Consider the following 27,504-nt stretch of genomic DNA (forward strand, 5'->3'; position numbering starts at 1 on the left):
AAAAGTTATTATACCCAACAAACACAGTCCCAGCCAAGGTAGCACTCCACATACAGGGATTGAATGCCTGGGTGCTAATGCGAAAAGGAAATACAGAGAATGCAGTACAGGCCAGCACTCACAGGACTTTTAAAATGGAACATCAAAAGAATAAAGAGGTTTTACAAAAATTCTTGAAGCATGGTTCTTTATTTATCCGACGTTTCAGTTCCAACCTGGAACTTTCATCAGGGAAAACAGCACTGTGCATGTACATACAAATTTAAAGCTACAAGGTGGCGCCACAGTGAAGTGTATTGGATACAGGCTAATTGATCATACAGAGCTTAGCATATACCTGGCCCAAACATAAACATCACAATGCTAGCAGTACCATGTGGAATTACAATGAAAGTAAAAGTGTAACGTATAAATGTAACTACAACAGTATTTTTGTCATTATTTTTTTATATCATATTATTATTTGCATTCAACCCAAATAAAACCTGTGTAAACAGTGCCTTTGTGTTACAAGAGAACATATCATCAGACAGATGTATAAACCGGAAGTATAGGTTTGAGGACATGCAACTCCTTGTGCTCACATGGAATGCTGTCAGAAATTTGCTAAGTGGGCTGACATCTGCTGTGTGCATTTGTTCACTCCAGGCTCTCAGTGAACACTTGTCTTACGTCACAACCATTAGGACGGCTGTTGGCTGGGTGTGCTGGGGGCAGCAGGAGGCTACATTTCCAACATAAAGGAAGGACCACAGATAGGGAAAGGTATGTTCAGTGTGCACAAGGTGAGACAGAGAACAGGCCAGAGCATTCAACAGTCAAGTCACGGATGAGATATCTCAAGGAGTAATTTAAACAATGGAGCCTGATAATAGCATTATGGATCATTTTACAGAATAGCTTACACATGCCAACGGTGTGAAATACAGCTCCTATTATTCTTAAAAGAAACAGTAACACCAAAATATTTAACAGTATAAAGGTAATTAATATATTATGTTCCATTGCCCTGCACTGGTAAGAGTTTTGTGTTTGTGTCAAATTCCTACTATAGTTTATATAAACAAAGCTGCTGTGTAGCCATGGAAGTAGCTATTTAAATTGAAAAAAGGAGAAAAGGTACAAAGGTTAACAGGAAAACAGAATGTATAGATTGTCATTATCTGCTATGTAACCTGTGCCACAGACTTTTTTCCCAGCTTGAATGGTTTCCTCCATGGCAATACAACAGCATCAGCAGCAGCAGTCAGTGTGATTTTGACTATTTTATATATCAACACTTTGGGTAAATTGACTGGTTAACCATATATGATCTGCACTATGATGGTATTGGATAACACGTTTATGCAAATTGTGATGTCACTGGAGTTTTTTTCAAATCTTTGTACTATTTAAGTTTTTGTTTTTCACTTGTAAATTATCCTTGATAAAAGGTCCCAGGAGGGACGTTTGATCGCACGGTGAACAAAAATATATTGATATGATTCAGTGTGCTGGTCCATTTTATAGTTATTTACATGTTTTGACCTAGCACCCACTTATTGCACCTGTTTATAGTGTGGACACACAATTTGACACACACATGCCATCAGTATCCCATGATCACTCCTCTATACAATTATGTTGTTAGCATTATGGAAAGACTCACCGAGAATTATCTTAGATGTGTTCCTATTTGGGGGGCACCGTTCTTATTCTAGCACTAGTTAAAAGGTTCAGTTCTAGAATGCAGAACACAAGGAATCTTGTGGCAAGCAGTAACTAAGCAGGCACCATTGTGCAGTGTTTGCAAACACCCACCTGGATTAATAACCACAATCAGAATAAAATGAACATGAAGAAGAAAAACTACCTTAAACATCCAGAAGTGTTTTTGAAAACAGTTGACCACTCTGCATCCCGGGGCTTGGAGTCCTCATTAGGTTCATTCTCCCAGCCAGAGTGAGGGATGATAACCTCATTGGTGAGGGTCTGTAGGCCATGGTTGATGATCACCATTTTTAAAGGTTCATATGAGGACAGGTTCCAGAGAGTGCCTTATTAAACGGAAACAGACACTGCAATGAGGCTATTGCACTAATGACTAATGGCTTGGCAGAGAATAAATACAACTGTATTAACAAATAATGAAGCCCCAAAGGTTTACCTTAATACATGTCATTACTTTAATCCCTTGTCTGCCAGGTGCTTTTGATCCTGCTGCAGCAACATGCCATGGGGCATAGATAAACCAGCATCCCAGAAACACAAAATCTACAGCAGCACAAAATCTACAGTCAGGTCCCCGAGAGGCAGCACCACTGCTTTTAGGGTGAAGATACACACAGCTACTAGTAGCAGCTATTTGTCATGGCTACTAAGATAGACAATGCTGATCATTTACTGAAAAATGTCTCTACATGTGTTTAAGCAGAGGCAATTCTCTGTATTGTCTATGGCAGGGTACTAACCTCTGATACAGACAGTTGCATTCTGTCTCGCTATACATCATCATAGCAAACGGTTTATACCATACTAAATATTACTTTTAATAAGAGAATTCCCTTTAAGTGAATCTGTTGCTAGGATGCAAAGAAAAAGCAGGAAGCTGAAGAATGGATCAATGGAGAACCCCATTTATAAGTGTAGGTATGTGGAATCCGCAGAACTCAGAACTCTGGCTTATAAATTAAGACTTAGCTTTTATGTGAATAAGCAGATATGTATAACTGAACCAGTTATGACATCTATTAGAGGAAAATATCACTGGAATTTGGGGAAAATATTTTGATAACCTGGAAATAATTACTATTCTCCTGAATATTAGAAAATGTAAAGTTGCTTCCGCATTCTCTGAATCTTTTGTAAAGAAATAACAAAGATAAAAATGATCATTTCCAGGCTCATGGAAGATAAAATCACCCAATAATGGATGCTTGGCTGGCTATTAGAGACATTTCCTTAGGAAAAAGCAATATACTGGGGAGAAAGTAAAGTAAAAAAAAAAAAAAAAAAATCCACCAACTGGTTTGACAAAGGTCACATTGTACAGCTGTGTAACATTTAGTTGACCTGGAATTTTTGCTAATAGACCTGCAAGAACCCTTCTCAACCATCCCCTTTTGTGTGATGTAACAAAAATATAAGACTCACAGGAACACAGAAAGATACAGAGCTTGCTTAGAGAACACCCAGAAGTTACTGCATAAAGGAGCAGACTAAGGAATATAGTTCACCTTAAAGGAGACATATTGGATAAATGGGAAAACCCTAATTTTGTAGCCAATTATGAATATACGGTGCTGGGTTCCCTTTGGGCTAAACATTAACCCTATCTGTAACAATGGCCCCTTTATTGGAGCTCCCTATAGGTCCTATCACTTCTCTGTCCCAGTTTGAAATGAAGAGTGGGCGTGTCCTAACGGTCCCTGCCAGAAGCTCAGTAGGAAGGGAATAGCCAATCACTGCCCTGCACTCACACAAGCAAAGACAGGCTTCAGTTCCCTATCAGGTCAGCCTAGCTGCTGATTGGTTCCTATCCTACAGTGCAGTGTATGGAGGGCCGCCGGCTCCCCAGCTCATCCAGAGAATTCAGCCAGCAGGAAGTGGAACAGATGGGCGGGGCTAGTGGGGTTTTTGTGGAATTTCTCAATAAATCAATCAGTCAGAAACACAAGTTTTTAAAGCACAATCCTTCTATATCTAGAGGAGTATAATTCACTGGTACATTCATAATTTTTATAGGATATGTCTCCTTTAAAATGAAATTTTAATATGATAGTGATATTCTGAGACAATTTGGTTGTCTTTTTTTTGAACTGGTCTTTAATTTTTATTGTTCAGCATCTCTCAAGTTTAGCAGCTATCTTGTTGCTAAGGACCAATTTACTTTAGCAACCAGACAATGGCATGAATGAGAGTGGGAGAAGAGTAAGTGAACAGGACCTAAACAGAAATATAAATGTATAAAAAGCAACAACACCAAGTAAAACTGTAGCCTCACAGACCAATAGTTTCTGTTTCTAGTTCTTTTTCTGCTGGGGTCAGTGACCCCCACTTAAGGGTGAAGACACACAAAGCTACTAGTAGCAGCTACTTGTTGTGGCTACTAAAACAGACCATGTTGATCATTTACTGATAAACGTCTGTGTGTTTTAGCAGATGCAATTCTCTGTATTGTCTATGGCAGGGTATTTTCTGGAGTTTAGCAGCCATCAAAAAGTAGCTGGTACTAGTAGCTCAGTGTGTCTTCACCTAAGGGCAGGGGTACACAGGGAGATTAGTCGCACCGCAACAAATCTCGGTTGCCACGGGCGACTAATCTCTCCGCAATGCCATCCCACTGGCAAGAATGTAAATCGCCAGTGGGATGGCATATGTGTCTCTACGATTTCCTGAAGTTGCCTTGAAAGGAAACTTTGTCAACTTTGGCAAATTGCGGCGTCGCGAATCCCATCCCACCGCCAATTTACGTTGTAGCAGGTGGGATGGCATTGCGGGGAGATTAGTTGCCCAAAAACAAAGATATGTTGCGGGCGACTTATCTCCCCGTGTGCCAACGCTGGAAAAAGAGGCAGAAGAGGAAGGCACATAAATTAAACTATAAATAACTATAAACTTATAAAACACAAAAACCAATGGAAAGTGAACTAGCACAAGCTGTTCAAAACCTGTCGGTACATGCAAATTTGTCTCGACAGTGAAAGGGTTACCATGTGATTTTATGTTTTGCCCTGTTAATATCAAAGCTCTCTCTTGTTTTACTTATAAGTCAGGATGTCTTTGGATTGTGTATCCCAGTGGTTAAGAGATGCTGGTAAGTAGCACTACCCTTCCTCTCTAATAAGCCCATACTGAAAAGCACTGTGATTGTGGCTAAAGCTAAAAATGGAAAAGGCAGAGCAGTGTTTGTTTTCTTAAGTGCCTGGGAGGGCTGCCTGCCATTTTCACCCAGACTCCCAGGCCCTCCCTAAGAAATTATAGGCTGGAGTTTTTACTTCAGCATATGAAAGAGAAAATATATGCATCCCATGCCAGCTTTCTGAACATTCCCTGGAACGGGCATGCAAGTAAAGCAGCTTGCACATTTCATGCCAATAAATCAGCCAATCAAAATATGTTCTTCCAGGCACAGAAATGAAAAGGGTGCGAGACAAGGGTGGAAGCTCAGGATGAATGAGAGTAAAATTCTACACACAGCACATTGATAAGCTACTATATTTACACTTACAGACTTTGCCTAGGTCAACTGATAAAGTAATCAAGAATGGCAAAAAGGGGAAATTTAAGTCATAACAGTGGAATGTGAGCACTGCAGCCAGGAAAACACCTAACATTACACCTGAATGACCAAGACACCTAAAACAACGTGGCACTATTCTCCCTTTTCCAAGGAAATAAACCACTTTCCAACTTTCTTGGTCTGCTCAAAAGGTACCACAGATAAGCCCTCTGATTTATGAGGTGCTCCTTATCTCAAGATTTATATCTGCCAACAAGTACGGACACAAGCACTGCAGTTTACGTTAAGAGATGCTGGTAAGTAGTATGGGATTCGTGACGCCGCAATTCGCCGAAGTTTCATCTATGGAGCCGCATACGGTGCTGTGGCGCTACAATTTTAGACTACAAAAAAGCAGCTTTTAAGGTGTCCATAAACGTGCAGATTTCAGCTGCCGATACGATAAAGAAAGTAAAGAGGAAAGGAAATAAAACCACACCAAGTGATGACCCAGTTCTGTGGATACACAAGATCAGAACTACATGGAACAGCAATTATGCCTAGTAATCTGATCATGCCAAAAAATACCAAATTAGACTCTCACCAACAGCCTCACTGTACAATCGGTCAGATACTGGGACTATGTGCTATAACACAGAAGGATACATGTAAACCTGCAGTCATCTTACCGGTTATGAGCTCTCTGACTTCCATGTCATTTGTCTTCCGTAGTAGTCGGATCAAGGCAGGGATACCATCACAATTTTTTATTGCCACCTTGTTTTCGTTATCTTTTCCATAAGAGATGTTCCGAAGTGCTCCACAAGCTTTGCGATGCACCTCAGGCTTAGGGTGATCTAACAAGCCCACAAGGGTAGGAATACCTTTGAGGTACCTCACATCTTTCTTGATTTTATCATTTTCGTAGCAAAGATGCTGCAAATAGGCTGCTGCATTGGACTTGACTGGGTCGATGGGGTGATTAAGCATAGCAATGACCTCAGGAAGATCGGGATCTCTCCATCTAGGGTCTTTACGAATACTGTCAATTGAAGGAGAGCGTTTCCCCAAACGGTCAATGCTGGCCAGGCTTCCTCTTTCTGGCTGAGCCAAAGGAGCTGCATATCCACCATGCAGATAAGGAATTCTCTCCTCAATAAGATCAGCTTCTAATGGGTCATCATAAGCCCTGTCAATAAAAGCAATAAAAGTTCTGAATCATTTCTGAAAAGCCAATTTAAGTTTTGATCTGCAATAAGTGTGGATAGTCACTGGCACCCCCCAGTGACTATACCTGTCCTTGTCCTTTAATGTGCAACCATAATGAACCAGTTGGTCTTTAACTGCTGCTAATATATATGTTACTATGCCAGTACTGTCAACAAAAGAATGGTTGCTTGGTCATGATCAGGCTAGCCTCAATACAAATAGCAGAGACTGGCTATTTTGTATTTCATTTAAAATCCCACGTCACATGATTATAAAATAGCATCAAAGAAAAGAGAACAGATTAAGCAGGCAATAAACAAAGAAAAAACCCACCACAGAAAAGACAACAGAGCCACTGAGTAAATACACGTGACTGTTAATGGATTCCCCCACATTATGAAAATAGTTGGCATGTCATAGTAACAAGTAGAGCAGTGTTTCTCAGACTGTGAGGTCAGTTTCTACTTCGCGCTCAAAGAAGTTCTTGTGATGTGTGAGTGTCAAGGCAGAAGTGTTCTAGGGACTAATGTAATGCCCAACTGGAGCACTTGCATTGTGTATCCAGCTTCAAAGCAAAAAGCCGAGAACCTATAAGGAGAAAATGGCAGTTGTTGCCTCTGGGGCGGGGGGGGGGTGCCTCAGTTTCCTGGTGCAGATTGTGTATTACATTAAACAGCTTATTAAAAATATAAAGGGAATTTGTTACTCAGCGCAGAGCTGTCAGCTCACTTTCCCAAGGTATGGAAGTTCCCATTAAGACCAGTAGTTGATTTGCTCATGGCAAAGTAGATACAGGCTTTTTTTTTTTTTTTTTAATATAAAGTAAAACAAAAGTGAGTATTATACAGTAGAAGCTGTGTTTGAGTTGTCAGGGGATTGACAGCCAAGCCTGAAGCATTAATTTACTTCCTAAAGCACACATCATGATATCACTCTTGGCAGGGAAGAAGACTGGGAGATTTTGTAACTTTATCTGCCAAATGTCGAAACTGTGAAGTTGCTCAAATCATTGGGTGGGAATTTATAGTGAAAATCTGTAATCATGGTCTTAATGGCAACAGCATCTCTATCCTCAAATAGGAAGAACAGGTAACATTTATGCAGACTGAGGGGAGACGTGGAGACAATAGCCTTGGAGAAACTAGGGCAACATATGTTTATGGGTTATTACCACATAGCTTCTTCTCACCACAGAATATCATATGAATATTTACCCCGTGTTTGTCCAATACAAGGAAACCAGATATATTTCTTGTCCCATTAATCATATTCCAGCGACTTTAAGGGATATGGCATACGAAGCATTTTGCTGCACCTTAAAGACACCATGCGATTGCTTCAATTCCCTGGGGCCTGGGAACAAAACCCTTGTACCCCCTGGGGTTTGGTAAAAGTCCTACTGTGTATTAATTCACACACAATTTCACTTACATGCCCCTCACATGCCCCTTAGCATTCCTAACGCAGACATGTGGTCATGCTCAGGCAGACCTCTCCGACTGGGGTGCGACTGAGATGAAGCGTGGCAAAGCGTCTCTCAGGCGTCACTGAACACACAGGAAAAGTGCTGCCATTAGCTTAATATGAAGCTCGGTTTAAAGCCTTTGTCAGACGGTGCCAGAGCACTTTCTTTTATATTGGAGCTGTCTGATGGATATCTGAACATGCAGAGCGGAAATACAGGGAGCTTTTTAAGGTTAAATTGGATTGAGATGTATTTCCTGTCAGATTAAATTATTTAGTTACCTTTTTTTAAAAAAATTACATCATCCTCAGAGTTACTGGGCTATCCTTGTAAACATAATGGGTGCCCAAATTTTATTTAAGTTAGAACTGCCCAGCCAATAGACCTACGGACCTGGTTATTTGTTGCTGTAAAACAACTCCCAGGACCAGGCCAGGTGTCTACTACAAGAAGTGCAGGAATGTAGGATGGACAACACCAATAAGTGTTACTGTTCACATCACACCCTGATATAATCACATTCCTACAACTACAAACATCTGAGTGCAGTTCCCAGTTACTACAGGGGCTGCATATCTGGTATGTGCACTCTGCCTGCTTTCTGCCTACAAGTGCTGCTTTGTGAGGCACCAGGGTAGCCAACCTTAGCTGGGCCTCTCTAAAGGCAACTCAGACAACACTGACAGATGTAGAACAGAATTGCACATTCCATTCAACATGACAAGGGGATAGGCAAAGTCCTAGCCTTTCTGCTGTGAAGGGCAAATTGATGTGAGCGTTTAAAAAGAACATTTCATTGCCCTAAAGATGCACTCTTAAACGTTTCTTTAGTGCTACTTTACTTTATCCCTAAGCAAGTAGGGATATATTCATATTTACATACTACCTGCAGCACTGCCTTTGTGCTTACAGACAAAAAGCACACAGAGGCTGAATTGGTTTAAGATAGGGAATGACACTAAGAGGTACAAATGCATGTCTTACACATACTACAACACAAAAAACATTAGGTTCACACTCTTGTGTCTTCCTTTATGATAAAAATAGGTGGTGGGGATTTTAGCAAATGTCTATATTATTGATTAAAAACAATACTACTTTGGATTTGTAACACCACCCAAGCAGCTCCTAACAATGTTGCAGACAGTATATGGAAAGTAGTTGTCACATAAACAGTAGTTCAGCCAGTCCCAGTTTGAATGAGGGCATTAGTATGAAGGCCATTGAGGTGTATAGTAAGTTAAATCTAACCGGAATATTTGCCTTTCAGAATGGTGGTCTCAGGAAGACACTGCTTGAATCAATGCCTGTAGTACATTATAAGCAGCAAGAGTAAAAAAATGCAACATCTGCTCTTTTATAGCTACAGATGATAGAAACACAATTCCATCTATCCTTATCATGGTAAAATTTCACAGAAAATAAAAAAAGGTTTTTTTTTTTTTTTTATTAATGCATACACAATAAAGAGGAATGGAAACCAGCAGCAGTGCAACAAGCTTCATATGAAAAAAAAAAGAAAAACACTGCAAAGTAATCTCTTTCACAGTCTGTGATCTGCATGGAAAATATATGCACGCACTGAAATATACACATGCTTCTGAATAGCAATGATATCTTAAGAGCATTTATTTTCCATGCAAAGTGGCAAACAGAAGAAAGCAGAATCCAAAAGGTGCACAGTGCAGAGACACAGGCAATACAGAGAAAAGGGAGTGAGACAGTGAGGCAAAGGTTTTCAGTGCCAATATACAGTAAACATCTATCAGCAGTGGCAGTGTACTGAAACTCAAGATTTGAAATTGAAATGTGATAGACTTTTACAGGAAAGTGTGTTAACCACCTGTTATCAGCAAAGATAACAACTTGCAGAAGCAAGTTAATAGACCTCTTACCTTGCTTTGTGTGGTCTTCCTGTAAGGGGCATACCAGGAAGCACCCTCCTGTTCATTGTGGAGTAATCTGGGTCAAGCTCATAGCCATCATCATCTGCCCCAAGACTGCGGTTATCATCTTCTAGACCATAAGGTTCGGGCTGGAAGCGTTCAGGCTGGGATCGATTTAGATCAATATTACTTCCAATAGGAACTTGGGGCTGGGCAATGGGGACATAGTTTTCCCGTCTGGTGGGCAGGGTATAACTGCCATCCTCTGGGCGATAGCTATTGCCTGGAGTGTAAGCATAGCGAGGGCGGTAATTAATCCCACGAGATAGGCTGCCATAATTATCAGGAATTTCCCCATATCCTTCATGCCCCAAGAAGGGGCGATACTGTGTGTCATGGGGGTCACCATAGGAATCATTGTAGCTGTTGTTGTAGGACCTAGTCAAGGTGGATGTGGCCTGTGGTGTAATGAAACGCTCTCCATTCTTCATGTATCTCCTGTCGATTGAATCTGTGTAACCACTGAGAGGGGAGGAGGCATCAATGACAGGCACCCCATCAGGACCAAGAGGAACTTGTCGAACTGTCCTTGTAGTAACAGTTTTTACCATTTTTGTCACCTAAAACAAACAAAGAAAATCTCTATAAAGTACACCTACTATCATAGCCAAAATATTGAAAATATTCAGACCAACATGCAAGAAGATATAAAGCCATACAATAGTATTTTTCATTTTAAATAAGAAAAATATATTTCTGCATAATTGTTCCTATTTTTGTTTAAACATGCAAGAAAAGCGTGCGCACTACCTTAGGGCATAACCCGTTACATTCTAGAGTGGAGGACCGTAACTATTTGGCCATAACTATTCCCACTTACACCACTAATCCATTCTAAACCATGACCATATTTGAGTAAACTGGTGCTTTTTAGATCTGAAAATTAAAAATTTCCCAAATAAACGGTGTCAATTTAGAGGTTTGTCTTTATGTCAAGGCAGCATTATTCTTCTCAGAAGAATCCCCAAACATAGCAGGCAATGCAGCTGTTTCTGGTCTCAGTTTGTAAAGGCTGCATGTGGTTTTTTTAACCTTATAAAGCCATGCATCCATTATATTTTGTAAAGGGCTTCATCATTTTAATTAATTATGCTTTCAATTTTGTTATAACGAGAAGATATTGATTCTCTTCTATGTCTACATTGATTTTTATAAATGCACCTAAATGATTGACCTCTATCCATATTTCTTTACATCATTTTACTGGATGAGCATTAATTACTGTGAAACTCTATAGCCATGTAATGTTTTCAGGGAATAAAAAGTTACTGTGAATCTCATGCATACAGTATGTTGCTGGTTTGCTATGGTATAAAAAAAAATGTAAAAAATGCACATTTACATACATGCAACCTAAGCAGATTGAAGTTCCTGTGGTGGCCAGATTTGGGCACCCAAGTGTCAGGCCTAATTGGGCTGGATCTTATTGTTTGGTCTAAGCTGAAGGGCTGTGCAGGCCTATGGGGGTGGGAACATATTCACTGCCAAAGGGATTCCTTGCCCAATGAGATTTACCAGTATTCCCAATTCATATCCTGAAGTCTAGTTTATATATCAACTGGGGAGGGAATCATTTTGGCCTCATTCCAAGGATAGACAGTTGATTTACTATAAAGTAATCTTGCCTGAGGCTGAACCACACATCTGTGTGGCTTAAATATAAACTTAAAAAAAAAAAAAACTGCCAGCCAATCAGACAACCTGTTTATTGAAGATTCTGGAATGGTGCCTGGGAGAACATTTTTCAGCTCCCATAAGAAATACAATCAGCTGTTGTCTTGCTGATGAAGAATAGCCGCATCCCTATAATAGAGTTCCTAAGATCTAATAAGAGGTTGATAAACAGCGTGGCCAGAGAAAATCATTTGTCAGCTGTTTAATTTGAATGTTTAGATATTACATTTTAGCTAGAGTTAGAAGTAGGCATGTTCCCACACATTCATAAAATCTAGAACAGGCATGATGGATGGTAAATTATTGAAATTTATAGTAAGGTAAGTGTAAGTACATCTTAGAAAGTGTTTTCCTTTACATTCAGAATATTTACAATTTAAATCTTTTGTTACACTTCTGATGTAAATAGGGCTTTACTAATGACTGCCCTCAAAATAAAAAATAATTAAAAAGGGGGGGGGGTAAGTGTCACATTTATATTTATTTATATATTTGCCTTACCCTATGAATACACTAAATACAATTAATTAGGCAACTTGAAAAGACGACCCAGCAATCAAAGGCTGTGAGGGAATGATGTCAACTGCAGTTTAAAATGAACTGACGCCATGGGCTGGGCAAAGAAGCAGCCTGGCAATAAAGATTATTTAAATGGAAAGTGCCAATTATATTTAACCTTGTAATATATACTTTTCATTTCATATTGTTGCATGGTTCCCTACACTGTTCTGCCTGGATATAAAGGCAGCTAACTATGCTACAAGTGAAGATAGAGGACACAAACACATGCAAAAGATAGAATACATTAGAATACATCTTACTGTAAAGGATAAGGCTCATACTTCCTTCACCCCAGTGAAGACTTCACTCTGCTGTAAAACCACCCTGATGTTATATGCACATATGTACTTCCCAACTAAAACAGCATTTCTGTGCAATAACTGTACTTGTGCCATGCATTTGGGAAATGTTGGCACACATTAAGGCCGGTTAGAAGCTGGCTTTAAAACCAATGGTTATGTGGAAAGTTACTGAATATGATCAGTCATTTATGGTCATGGCCACATACATGCTCATTCAGATGCACATATATATGCACACTGGTTATGCCATTCTTGCCCAGCTACAAACCCGCAAGAGACTAAGAAGCAGGTATTCTTAGTTCAGTTCTCCAGTGCCACATATAAGCAGGATTCTTACTCTAATCCTTATAGTACATATCATTTGGTTTCGGTAGAGCATCACTGAGTTTTGTATGAATTACCAAGAGATTATTCTGCATTTTGCCATACCCCACCTATTCCTATAAATTCTGTCTCTCTGGGGTCACTCCAGACAATCACCTGATTTCTTTTGAACTGAACCTTTAAAAAGGAAACAGATTCAGTAATTACATGGTGAAAAACAACTCCCTCATGAATAATTTAAATGTATGTGCGCGATTATACAATAAGCAAGGCTTAGAGGCAATTAAAGAGAGTAACGCAGGGTGCTGCATGACTTATTGTAGCTTCTACACATTGATATTTTCATGTTCAAATGTTCCTTCTCAGCCATTTGGCAACTGTGAAGGTGGGGAAACTATTCTGTTAATGTGAATCTGCACAGCACTTCTCAGCCAAATTTGTGGGTGAGGTCTAGAGCCTCTATACAATGTGTGAATGCATGCGTGTTAATAGATAAGTCCTGCTTGCATTCACACACGGCAAAACCAGATGTACTACCATGCATATTAAGGAGTAGAAAGGGTTTGGGTTAGCGGTAGGTTCCCTAAGTTTTTGGTAAGGGTAACAGAGTAGGCATTCAAGGTTGCATAGCAAGCCTAGGAGAAGGGTAAGGATGATTGTTAGCATAAATCAGCCCTGAATATATTGGAGCTGTATATTGGACCTTTCCATGGAACTTTTAGGATAACAGGTTTCCAAATAACAGATCCGATACCTGTACAAACACATTCAGCAAAACCAGCTTGCACGCTCTTAAAAAAAAAATCACAGGAAAATCTAGATGAAGGCAAATTTATTCTCAACATCTGAGAACAGAACACTGAACAATACAAGAGAGTCTGGGTTGAACCTGAAAGGAGATTCATAGAGCCTTAATAGAGAACAGGTTGCACATCCCCATAAGAAGAAATAATAACTGCCCTAAAGTAAATATATTGTTCTCCTAAAAATGTGCCTGTGTGCCCTGCTCATAGGCAATCCCAACTTGCTTCCAATGCAGGCAATCACCCAATGTATTCCTAAGAAAAGGTAAGGACAAAAGAGCCACAAAAGTGCAACACTAAAAATGTAATCTATTATTCAGTAGAGCTTCTACAGCAGGGGTGGGCAAACTTTTTGGCTCAGGGGCCACATTAACTAACAGACGGGCCGGACCGGGCCGGGACAGCGTTACGCCCGGGGCTGCCATCAAAAATTATGGGGCCTCTCAGCTCCCCCCCCCCAGCGACCCGCTGCTTCCTCCGTCCCGTTCTTCTGTTACCCGGCTCCCCAGTGCATTCTTTTATATGGTTGCGCCCCGTGTGTGCTGACGCTGTGCGCACGCACGGGGCACAACCAATCAGAGCCCTTCATTCTTTTAAGGGGGCCGGAGACGGCGGGCCGGATTGAAAGGGCTGACGGGCCGTAGTTTGCCCACCCCTGTTCTACAGTCTGTATGTGGGAAATAATATTCACATGATAATCTTTTGCAAAAGGAAGCCATTTAACAAAAATCTTTATTTTTATTTTCTTTAATTATATAACTATTTATATAACTATTTTGTCCTTTTAAAGAGAAACTTGAAACACCATCTTGCTCCTAGGGTTGCTGACACTGACAACCACAATATTTGAGCTGTAAGACAATTGTCTCTCCTTTTTATTATCTTCCTATTTTGCTTCTGGCAGTCTGGTTGCTAGGGTCATTGAGCCGTAGCAGTTCATTTTAAAAACTGGAGACACGCAAAGACATCAAGAACCATTTAAAAAATATAAATATATCAGGATCTACTAAATATTGTCTTTGTGTATCTATCAAACTTATTGTACAGTGAATAACAGCTTAAAAACAATTTATCAAGCCTGTAGTGGCACTACCTGCTATTAGCTATTTGCATGTACGGGTCTGATTCAAGTGCAATCCTTTTGGTCAGCTGCCCTGTGCCCTGATACATATTAGCCAGAAGAAAGGTGTAGCCTCTTATTCTTTTCAGGTTCTAATATTCTATTTCCTTTCTAGCAAAAAAAAAATAAAAAAAAATTGAAAAGGCTTTTCTGAACATCCCATTTCTTATGGCACCCACCTTCTTGAATGGGAGAAGTCTATGGACAGCACTGTAGTGCAATGGTTAGTGTGCCTTGCAGCTAGGGTAGGGATGGGCCCAGAATTGCACGTTTCCCAGCAATATACTTGCTGGTAAATTAGCAGTGCCCTATAAATCCCTTCCTTCTCATTTCCCCACCCCATAACATCATCATTCCACCACCAAGTGACATCTCCGCCCGCCCCCTAACCAAAAGTCTGACATTATAACACAAAAAATATAGAAACCCTGATTGCAGCATTGGGGTTTTAGGATCAATTCTAGCCAGGGCACTATCTGTAAGGATTTTGTATGATCTCCTTGTGCTTGCACTGGTTTCCTTCCACCCTTCAAACATATAGAGGCAAATTAATTGGCTTCTGATAATTTTGAGCCTAATGTGTGTTAATGTGATTAGATTGCAAGCTCCACTCGGGCACTGCTGAATATGATTACAGCATTAATCCTACTCAGGGCCACCATCAGGGGGGCCCGGGTGTTTTTAGCTTTAAAGGGGGGCCTGGCTCGGGTCTTTCGTTGCGTCCTCCGCTATGTGCCGCAGCTCCCCGCTACATCTGCGCTTTTATAAGGTTGCGTCCGTGCGTGCTGACGTCCCCCCCTGGGGGAAGCAAGAGGATGCTTGGGGGGGGCTGGGGGGAGCCAGAGGATGCTTGGGGGGGCCTAGGGGGAGCCGGAGGTTGCTTGGGTGGCCTGGGAAGAAACAGGAGGATGCTGGGGGGGAGCGGAAGAAAGCAGCGGGGAGCAGGCCATAGCATGAGTAATTTGGGGGAGGACCACCAATGTTTTAGGGGGCCCTGGGCTGGATAGCAATGATTTAGGGGGTACCTGCCCTGGCACCAATGCAAAACGCAACCCTTGGCCACCAATGTTTTAGGAGGCCTGGCTACCAATGTCTGTATGTCCTTTGTATTGATGGGAGGGGTCACTGGGGAAAGGGCCATTGGGGGTGTGGGAGGAGGGGGGCCCCGAAAATTTTGTTTTGAGGGCCCCGTGATTTCTGATGGCGGCCCTGATCCTACTGGCTCCTTCTTCAAAGGCACAGACTAAGTCTGAAGGTCAAGTAAGCTGCTTGCTTTTTAATTTTATAGAAAAAGAGAAATTTGTCAATTACTTTTAATTTTATAGTTTTCTTTGGGAAGTCCTACAACATTGCACCCCCCTTTTAAAATAAAATGCTTTCTGGTTACAGTAAAATAAAAAAAAGTGAGGTCAATTTCTTTTTAAGGCTAGGCCAGTGGAAAACTAAGCACTCTCCCCCCTATTCTTTGTAATAACGATATTTGATTTTAACAATGTCCATTAATATGGACTAGACAAAATACAATTCAATTTTTCCTTTGTCCCAAACGCTCTCATGCAGCAAACAAGAAGCCTTCCTGAAGCACACATCACAAACATATTGTTCCATTACAAACTGACCAGAGCTTTATAACTGACTTTTCAGTTGACCTGGTTTCTGTAACAGCTCATGCATGAACATTCTTTACATTCTGGGGGATTTAACACAATACAGTTTATTAAAGCAGGACCTTAAATCTCCATTCTGAGGTGTATCCTCATCCTTTGTTGTATGGTCAATTTAATTTTTCTGTTTCTGTGCTCAAAGTTTACCAAAAGAAATATTTAGGACCCAAAAAAGTAAAAACAAGACAATGTACAATACGTGAGCCCACTTCTACTGTCCATATAACACAGTTTTAGTTATGATTTCATGTACTTACAATTTCATGCTGAGATGTCAGCAAGGTGACCCTCACCAGTTTAGCATGCTAAATGGTAGGCCAGCAGTGATCTTGCACAAGAATACAAGGGAAAACTAACTCCGTTTTGTGTATGGAATAAATAAAGAATCGTTCTTGCCCTGTCTGCAGATTTCAAATTACTAGGTTGAAGACAAAGCTCTGAGATGCTGAGAGGACTCATTTCCAACACAGAAAAGCAAGAGAGATCAGCAGGGACCAATCACTTCACTGAATATTCATCATTATCTCAGGAGACAGTGTCTAAAGTATGATGCAGAGCTAAGTAATCTTAAAGTCACACTAAAACAAAAAATAGATTTAAGACATTGCCTGAAGATATTTTTACCATACACAAGCCAATTCTAGATGCCGATGTCAGCCCTTTAGACCGATTCAGCAGTCTCTCCCTGTGTATGGGCACAAACGATGGGCCTGCTTGACTGACATCTGGCCTGAAATCGGCCAGATCTCGATTGAGTAGGTTTGATTTTTTTTTGATTGAGCCTATATCCGCTGTTCTAGTTAGATTATATTGCCCCTGGGCCAAATGACCAAATTAGCCCAGTATCGCCCACCCATAGTTGGGGATATCGGGAGAAGATCTGCTCGCTTGCCAATTATACCGTGTATGGCCACCTCTAATCATCTAGAAAATCTCATACCAGAATATTTGATCAATGCCCAATTTTTTGTTTTTTTTACTCAGAAGGGGTTGTGAATGGGTTTGTCTAATGTTCCCTATGCTAGTATTATAAAGATTAGAAGAGAAGTAGAAAAGGCTCTTCCATTTGCACCAACAAATATCTAAGGGTGAAGACACATGGCAACGGTCCCAACATAGGTTATAATAGAAGTTGCTGCTATTAATTGTCACTTGTCTCCGTCCTTAAAGTTGGCAAGATGGATTACTGTTTATCGGACATATCATTCCACAGGCTCAGTACCTGAATACTGCCTAATTTAGCCACCTACACTAAAACTGGCAACACATGTGCCGATTTTTGATCTTTCGATTGTTCCAACCCTCCACTGACGTTCAGGGCTGAATCGTCAGATATGTAGGTAGAAACAAAAGGATTTCTACCTCTTTCTGCCGATTCAGCCCTGAACATAGATTTTGCTCGGGCGCCCGATCAAAGTCTGCGAACCCGCCTGATCAGCGAGTCGACCGATATTAACAGCCTCCTGCAATATCGGTCGCCTCGCCGACTTGCAAGGTTTCGTACGATATTATCGGTGTGTGTATGGCCACCTTAAAGGCCAAACCTCTTTCATCCAATGGCTGATATGAAAGAATTTAATCTAAATGATAGGTAGCTGCGATGTCCTCATTTAGACACAGAAGTGTCTCAACCACAAGCCACTAAGAAGATGGACTATCCAAACTGCCAACCTTTCAGATGGCCATATAAGAACACTGTCAAACCTAAAATTGGCCAAACATCCAGATCAAGTATATACATATATGGATACCCTCCTATGTTTTCAGGCCAAACCCTTTCTATCAAGGCAAAAACTCAAAAACAAGTCAACTCTTTTATTCTACATAAAGAATGAATGAACTTTAATAGATATCTTCCCTCACAAGAAAACTTTGGGTGATTTCGGAAAGCCGAAGTGACACCTTTTCCTGCCGGCAAGAATGTAAAAAACCATTGGACGAGAATAATCCCAGGGCCACTCATCGCCCTAAAGGCTGTGTAAAATGTGTCAGCACTATATAAACAGCTAATTTAAAAAATTCACACTAAAATCAGAAGATAATGTGAACAAGTGAAAGCACAGTAATGATTTTTAACCTTAGTCTCAGTTCTTCTTGTGGTTCCATCTTCAGATGTAACAACAGACACATGTGAAGTGGGGGTTCCTGGGTCTTCTTCCACAGTAACCGTTTCTTCTAGCATTTCAGGAGGTTCCTGCATCATGGCGATGGAGGTTTGGTTACTGGGACTTTGCTCCTAGAAACAAACAAAGTAAATAAAAACTAAGTGATTTTAGGGCCACCATTAATGTCCACATTGGTCAAAACCTGAATGTAGCCACAAACAGTGAAATACAGATATTAGTCAAAAATTATCTTGAGAAGAAAAACAACTTATTAGATAAGGAGAGACACCGATAGACAGATAGAGATAAGGTTTCTGCTGCTCATCCCTTTATTAGCAAAGCCATAGCTGTGCATCCTTCCCCCAATATACCTAAGTACAAACACTGACTGGCTGGATGAGAATTCAAAGCTGCACTCTATGACCTTTCTTCTACAGAGAGGTTCTCCCACTGATGGAATTTCCATCTTTTTTTCACTTAATGGCTCTAAGACGATTGCAGATACACTTTTGATTAGAGCACAGCACAGCATTTGGCATTGCTCCTCTGTGTACACTGTAGCACAAATCAATCAATATACTTAATTGACCTTTTGTATTTCCATTTATTAGCAGCTGTTTATTTTGTTTATTGAGTGAACAAAAATTTACGCCATAAACAAAGCACTGCTGCCTATTTCCTTAAGAAGAAGTTATACTTCTGAAGATTGTTTGTCTTTGGCTCCTGGCATGCACCAAAAGAGGCTAACTACTAGCTTAAAAAGTCAAAAGCAAACACAAAAGGACCCAAGTCATGAAATATTTAAGCAAGACAAGATGGCTATACACTAAGATCTGCTCATTTGGCAAGACTGGCAAACAAGCAAAATTTTCCCCCCAATATGCCAACCTAGCCTATGTGGTCCTTGATCTGATGGGAAAATCAAACCTGACATCTGCCCAATTTTATGTTAGATATAGGTCAGGTAGGCCCGTTTGGGTCCCCATACACGGGCAGATAAACTGCCTAACTGGTCTGAAGGACATATATTCAATAAAATGTTCAATAGTTTTGAAGTTACTTTGGAAATGCAATGACTGTATTTGTCTGACAGTTTATATTCATTGCAATAGTTGCTCTAGCTTGTAAAACAAGCAAAAAAGATTAACAGGCCCTGCAAAAAACTGACTTCTGCTACATTGTTTAAAATAACTTTAGAACCTTTAAAAGTATTTAATACCTTTGAGAAAGTTGCATAGAATTTTTTTTTTTTTTTTCAATGGAAAAAAAAATTAACAGGTTTGTGTGGCCATTCCCTTTAATTGGCTAAAGATTCAGATTAAGTAGAATGTAAACTCACTTTTGCAAGAGCTAAAGGTCACCTATATCTACACCATGAGATGTAGTTTGCTCTGTTCTGAGGAGTAAGAACACTATTTTAGCCCATAGGCTAAGGTGGGCATCTTGGCTGCCGTCCCAAGGAGGACTGAATAGGATAGGCTGTGTGCCATTGTGGTGCTTAACATCGCCTATGTCAACTGTTTCAGAAGTGTTGACAGAGCTGGCCTACAGTAGGCAATACACAATGAAACAGTGTTACCCCAGTAACATTGTATTCCAAGGAAAACAGCATCAATACTAGCATTGAGACTCCATGAGCAAGTCTGGCCACAACCTTACGTTACAAGTTTAAACAAACAGGAATTTTAAACTATAACGTGCAAATAGCAGCTAAAGTATATTTATCATGCCTAAATAGCATCTACACACATGTGAACCACCTACAGAATTATTCCAATGATTTTCTAGTTATCACTTGCATTTCTTTTAAATCCCAAAAAGAACAAATGTCCCCATTTTCAAAATACACTTTAGAATACAAAATGTCTACTTGAGAGCTTTTTCACCTTTACTAACCCATGGTCTGACAAAGTAGCTCCAGCAGCAAAGATTCCTTCCACATGCAGCATGGGATTAGCATTTATTGCTCAGCACCAGAGGAGAGAATATTTCTGGCGCTTAAAACTGATGAGCACTTTCCTCTCTGCACCCTGATTGTAATATCCATGCATTTAAAATTCATGGCACTCCATATTCAGCACAGTCATTTGTTCCGACGTAGTAAGGCTGATTTAGAGGCTGCAGGCCAAGCTGCTTTTACTGATTAGTACCAATAAATTCCCACCTCAATTTGCTAATCTCCTATAAGTAGATAAAGTTTTTCCCCTGAAAGCAATGTAAGATGACATTTACCCTCTTTACCAAAAAAATGTCTTGGTAGCAGCCTTGCCTACTGAACCAGGAGATGAGATGACCCACTTCACCTCCACATTCAGGTGCTCAATTACATGTACATGTCTACTTCAAGCCTAAACTAATCTAATGTCACAACCAGACCCACTGATAGCCTTACCATCATTCAGGAGTCCAGATACAACTCTGCCTATGAAGAAGGGAGCTCATTGCTTGTAATTTTAAATAACAAAAACAGAAGTATAGTAATAGCAATAAAAGGGGAAATACATCTGCATCGTAAGTATAGCTTGTCTTCCTTATTTTATTTAAAACCAGACAGCAAAGCAGGAAAAACATTAACTGTGGTGCCAGCTATCACGATTGCCAAATTATCTGCTGAATACACAAAACAAAGGGCCCTGGCACTATTTTCTTCTACGTCGGGCAGTAACTAGGGGAAAGGAAAATAGGCATGTACCTAGGGTGCATCTGGTGGAGATGGGGATAAGACCATAGACACATGCCTTCTATAACCCTGCATGCAGCAGTCTCTCATTAAAAATATTAAATATAGAGTAAGCGATACCTTTTATTGACTAACAAAGTAGATTCAAAAATGTGAGTTTTAAGAACTACTTAGGTCCCTGCTTTAGGCATTGTATACCTACTCTATATTTTCCATTTTTCTCTATGGCTAACATGGTAAAACACGCTGATACTATTCAAAGCATTCTCTTACACCACAAAGGGCAGCCAGATGATTTTAGCCATCTATGACCATAATGTTAAGAATGAAATGGCAAAAATGTGAAGCTTTTACAGTCGTATTGCAATCAGCAAACCATTAGTTCATATGCAGTTATCCGGCACCGTTTCCTCTAATGAGCAGAGCCTAACATTAACCTAACAAGTATGGTATTTAATAGACACTGCACCATTTCTTTAAATTGGTTAGTCCTAAACTCTATATTCTGTAACTCCAGATTTCCCAGTAGGATCCCAGAGAGCCAATAAGCTACTCCCTGTGACATTCCACTATGAACTGCAAATCAGTTTATCACATGGAGAATGACCCTACCCTCACACACTGTAACCCAATATACGATTCAACTTGAAAAAAGCAGCAGATTCTTAGAATCCCTCCTTTCCCTGGGGACTACAGTTTCCTAGTAAGCAGATTTTATTCCTATTCATACACGTGTGAGAATAAAATCCTTTTTACTTTCTTTAGCACCACACAGGAAAGAATGAAAAGATGCCATTTATGTATGCGTTCTTCTTGTATATTTCCCAATAACTCTTTCCATGTTAAACATAGAAAGAGAGAAATAGACTTGGTACCTTCTCATTTATCTTATAATATACACATATATGTATAGAAACTTCAGAAACTTTGTCCCCTCTGTGTAGCACAGCATGATAGTTTTAATTAAGAGCTTTCAAACACTGGCCCATAAGTTCAAAATGAAACCTCTGCAAAATAAAAGGAAAAAGGAAGAAAAAAAATATCAGAATCAGGTGGTTTTGGACTATTTCTGCCATGTGGTTCAGAACAGGATATTTATAAAAGCTATGTAGTCTCACTGCCTGCCACCAACACAGACCCGTTATTTTGTGGCCTTGCACAAAGAATGCTAAAAATGTCAAACACTGTTGTTATAAGATCCACACTTATCTTATGGAAAGAACAACAAAAACGTTTTCCTATACCAGAACTGGATCTTTTATCAGGAAACCCAATAACCAGAAAGCTTTAAATTACTGGAAGACAAACTCCCATAGTGTATTTAAGCAAATAATTAAATTTTTCTCCCGATCAGTAAAACAGTACCTTGTACTTGCATAAATCCATGTTGGTGGCAAAACCATCCTACTTAGTTTACTTATTATAAATCTTTTTTAGCAGACTCAGTGGTGATGCCAATTATAAGAAACTCCAGAAAACCTTAAATCCAATCATAATACCCAGGTACCAAACCTATAATGCATCTTACATAGCAATATTGTATAGCATAATGCCGAATGCATTTGTAGGTATATAAAAAGATATAAGTCTGCAGTAGTCAATTCTGGAGTCTATGCAGTTGAACATTACATAACATTCCAAGCACTGACTTACTGTAAACCAGGGTTTTGGGGCTCATAATACCCATCTGAAAGTAAAACTTATTCTGAAAACAAAATGTTTAGAGCTGAGGTTTAGGAGCCAAATGCTAGAAAAGAAATACTGTCTAGAGTCTCTGCTCACATTCTTAACACCCTGGACTTGGGTATGTGTAGGTGAAAATGGCCAGTGTTTTAAGTGTTTGATTAGATATAAATTGGAAAGACAAGAGTTTTAGGTGCATGGCTATTTTATCCCCCATAGGAACTAATCTTTAAATAAGTGTACACATATCCCTATACAGAGACAAGACCACATATGCTGACACACTTAAAAGGTAGATATACCCCCCCCCCCCCCCCCCACCCCCCACCCCCCACCCCCCACACACACTTTGACATGAGCACACTGGGGTGTTTTCCCTTAGATTTGTGTAGAAAATGCTCATAAACACTATCTAAACCTCAAGAAATAAATAAAAACGTATTTTACTTTTACACAGACATACCTGATTCCACAAACTGAAATGAAACCATAAAAGCCTGCATGTTTGCCAGCTTTCCAGACAATCTGCGCATCACCCACTATGCTAAGAGAGACTTCAAGACCCAGAATTCGTCACTTTTTTTAATTGAACAAAATGAGGGAAGAGACTGCATTATACTCTCAATGTAAAGCCTCAAACGTTAAGATCTTCTCGTTATCGTAGGACCACGCTTACCCTGAAATGATCAGTTAAAAGCACAATTTGTCCATCAACGAAAACAACCATTTTAAGCGATATTGTCTAGTTGAAGATAAGTAGAAAAACTACCTGCTTGCTCCACAAAAATTTTCACTCCTGCACAATTTATTGTCTGACTGAAATCAGGTGAAAGATCACTAGATGCACGATCGTTTGGTGAACACTAACCTTATGATAATTTGATTTGGTTTTGCTGAATCCCATTGAAATTGGTCTTTAAGTGGAGAAAAATCATTATGAGTATAGTCCGCTTTAGGGATTAAAACACATTTATATATCTGGAAGTTCAGACAGTATTTATGCACCTTTTCTACATAACACATCTGAACAGGCCCATGTCAAAAAGGGGGATATATATTTCCGCTTTAACCATTTTAATATTTGTTTTCCACCACCTTTTAAACTAACACAGCTCATAAGTAAGTTGATGAAAAAGAAGCAACTTTAGCTTCTAAGCTTTTTCTCTGAGCATTACTAAAATCTACCCATGTAACGAATAAACTGTAATGTTGCAAACTGTAACACTTTATAGAGTCTGCAACCTGGCCAAGTGAGCTGCTACTGGGAAACATTAAAACAAATACATAAAAGTTTAAAACAGGTAAAAAAAAAAAAAAAATAATTGTAAATACAGAAACATTAAAAAATAAACACCTCAGTGTTTCTGGAATATTATTTGAAACCATGTGAACTGAAAACATGTTTAGAAAGTGAGCTATACATTTAAGGGCAATTCCAGACATAGCATTTTGTCGCACATGGAAGATAATGCACCCAAAAATACCTTTCAATATAGAAAAACTCACATCTCCAAACACAGCGGTAATCTGGTTTAATCAGGAGAAAAATGCCTTTTCCTTATGGATTAAGGATTATCGGTCTTGAAGTAAAATTTCCATCAGTTGGCTGAAAATAAGTAAATAGGAGCCACAGCTCTTCTTCATTTGCTGTTCAGGTAGTTAACTTGAATGAACAAATCAATATAAAAGGTGGCCATACACACAGGTCAACAACCAATAACTGTCAAATTGGCCCGTTCATACCCTCCACTAATATTCACGGCTGAATCATATTGATTAGATATTGAAGTAGAAACAATAGGAATTGTACCCCTATCTGACTATTCCGCCCTAAACACTTGCCTCTGCTTGGGCGCTCAACAAGACGACAGATATCCAATGCTTTTGCAATACCGTTCGCCTTGATAATCCACCATACACGCACCAAATATGTTTTGTACGATAATATTGGTTTGTGTATGGCCAGCTTACAGGCGAAGACAGACTGGACAACTAGTTGCCGCGACTTTTAGAAAAACCCAGTTGCAGCGACTAACCTCCATGCAAAATATAAAAGTTGTTGCAACTGTGCAGCACAAGTCTCCGCAACTGGATTTTATAAATCACGGTGACTAAACACTCCATCTGTCTTCGCCCTCAACCATACCTCGGTTCAGTACAGCAAATATGGCAAGTCCCCAACAAATAAATGCAACTGTAATTTATGTAGATGTTAATTTATTTAGCACTGGCTTTATTGCATTCACACATTATGGAAAAAGAATACAACACCAAAGCACAAATCTATGGTTTTCTGAGAAAGGTACAAATATAAAACAAAAACTGTTAAAATAATCCACTGCATCCAGGCCAGAATCAAGCGGATGCCTTGTGTTTACACACAGCAAAGAATTCTATATAAGTGCTCTAGAGGGTCCCCCAATTGTTGCAACCAAATGAATGTTACAAAAAGCTGGGTATATCTGCCAACAGCATTCCCAGTGAGAGAACGGTCTGAAGTGCTTGATTCCACACCAAACTGATAAGTAACAAATGGAATTAAAAGAGCATGTAAAGAATTCATGACATAAAATATGTAAGACTGTTTCAGGGAAGGTTTTAATCAAATGATTCTTAGTAAATACAAGTGCTTTCCAGCTTTCATAAGAAACAGCACCTCTGCATAATAAACAGCAAAAGGACACAGCCAGTTGCCATTGGATCCCATTTCTTCTCAATTACTAGGCACTCATTAGCTAATCACATCAGACTAGAGTACTAAACAACATTTATCAACCATCATGGTTAACACCAGAGATACTGTAGTGTCAAACTGACTCCATGACCCTTTAATTTATCACAAAATTGTCTGATTTATGTAGGTATTTGCATATTTTTTGCTGTTTTTCTATTCTTATCGCTTGTATGTGCAAAGGCGTTAACATCATGACATACACAAAAAGCAAAATGTCATACCTATACAATCATGGCAGTGCTAGAAGTTAGTGCCTTACTATGGTGATGAATGTGGGAGGACAACTAACCTTTCAAGTGTTATAGTTATGGACAGTGTGAGAAACAACTTAAAGCATTATTTTTAGTATTAAATAAATACAGAATATGGAATGGAAATTCTTTTTATTATACCTGCCCTCCCGCAAAGTCACTGGGAATGGAGAATCCCTCATTTATCAGCCAGGGACACAGGAGGTAAATAGGGTTGGAAAGAGCTTTCTGTGGGTAAAGGAGGTCATACACGGGCCAATAAAAGCTGCCAATGGTCTGAGTGGGCAGTATGGGGCCCTCAGATGGGCCTACAAAGATCATTATCTGGCTGAAAATTGGGCAGTTTTAAAAATCTTTTTTTTATTTTGATGGCCTGTATCCCAACATGATTCCGTTATTTGGCCCAAGGGCAATCCGATATAGGATACCTCAAGGCGAATACATCAGTGAAAGATTCACATATTTGGCAACCTCAAACAAGCTGATGATCTTCACGTGAATGATTGTTTGACCACTGCTTCCCTTCAACACAGAACTGCATGGATCAAAATGCCCCTGTAAGTGTCAGTGACTGCTACTAATGTTACACACTGCAAAGAGCCACATTTAAAACACACACACACACCACTTCTCATTGAGTAGCATTACCAACAGGGGCGTTTTGCATTTCTATGGAACAGAAGGGAGTTGCCAACTGGCAGCCAAATACCCCATGTGCCCACAGTGTAAGAGGAATCTAATTTTTTAAATGCAGTCCCCTTGAGAGAAGAATCTTCCATAAATGCAAAACCAGCATGTTAACAGGTTTTTAGCATACCTGATTTGGACACAAAAAAACAATATTGCATAAAAAGCAAACTGGACACATTTGTGCATGTGTGGGAATCACAGCACTATTCTTTAATCTCTTTCTTTCCATAGATTGAAAATGTACTGAGCCAGCTGTCAAGTACATGACTGCCAGCGCCATAGATTTTACATTCCCAGGTTCTTCCTTGATCTATACTGCAGCACATGTTGTCTGGCAAGACAATGCGGCAAAGATCCAAGGCATCCCGCAAGGAAAGGTTTTAAAAAAAAATCAGCACAGATCTCAGTTTTTAAAAATTCTGTATGCTTTCCCATTCCAGAGCAGAGCATTACCTTTCGGTGCTGGACTCCAGCCCTCTCCTATGTCTCCTCTGAGACAAAGGCTGAATTCCATCACTGCAAGATAACACTGACTCTGGGGCAAAGAAGGAGCCAGATTTAAAAAAAAAAAAAAAAAAAGTTTCGAAGCATACTGACAACATTACTCTATAACATTGGAATATGCCACTAAGCATCTGGAACACCCAAACCTTGTCACCAGCACTAGGGAGTGAAAGAACATGTGATAGTGCTGAGATATTTTGCATGCTGCTAGTTGTTTGCATACACAACCCTAACTAATACCAGGCAAACATAAATTAAGATGTAATCTGGCTACCAGTTTAGTGAGCTGATTGATCATTTGCCCCTCAGCCAAATCTTAATAGGTACTTATGGAAACCTGTCTGGAGAACAATATATTAATGGACCAACATAGGAATTTCAAACCTGCCAGATAGATATCTGCCAGAACCCCAGCCAGGTATTTGGTGGGGTGGCCATCAGATGGCCCCCATACACCAACCATTAAAGGAACAGTAACACTAAAAAATAAAAATGTTTTAAAATAATTAAAATATAATGTACTGTTGCCCTGCACTGGTAAAAGTTGTGTGATTGCTTCAGAAAGACTACTGTAGTTAATAGAAATAGC

General features: G+C 39.8%; 1 protein-coding gene across 9 annotated transcripts in view; it reads right to left on the reverse strand.

Annotated features, from left to right (window-relative positions):
* The window catches only part of arvcf (ARVCF, delta catenin family member), a 309,335-nt gene that overhangs the window by 45,996 nt on the left and 235,835 nt on the right, over positions 1 to 27,504 (reverse strand). For all 9 annotated transcript variants that reach the window (XM_031892415.1, XM_012969413.2, XM_031892416.1 and 6 more), the window contains 4 exons: positions 18,346 to 18,504; positions 9,770 to 10,380; positions 5,890 to 6,389; positions 1,853 to 2,036 (listed from right to left, as the gene is read on the reverse strand). In XM_031892415.1, coding sequence (XP_031748275.1) covers positions 1,853 to 2,036; positions 5,890 to 6,389; positions 9,770 to 10,380; positions 18,346 to 18,504 — 1,454 coding nt within the window. The remainder of the gene's footprint in view (positions 1 to 1,852; positions 2,037 to 5,889; positions 6,390 to 9,769; positions 10,381 to 18,345; positions 18,505 to 27,504) is intronic.

Source organism: Xenopus tropicalis, chromosome 1 (genome assembly GCF_000004195.4).
Source record: "Xenopus tropicalis strain Nigerian chromosome 1, UCB_Xtro_10.0, whole genome shotgun sequence".
Taxonomy (NCBI): Eukaryota; Metazoa; Chordata; class Amphibia; order Anura; family Pipidae; genus Xenopus; species Xenopus tropicalis.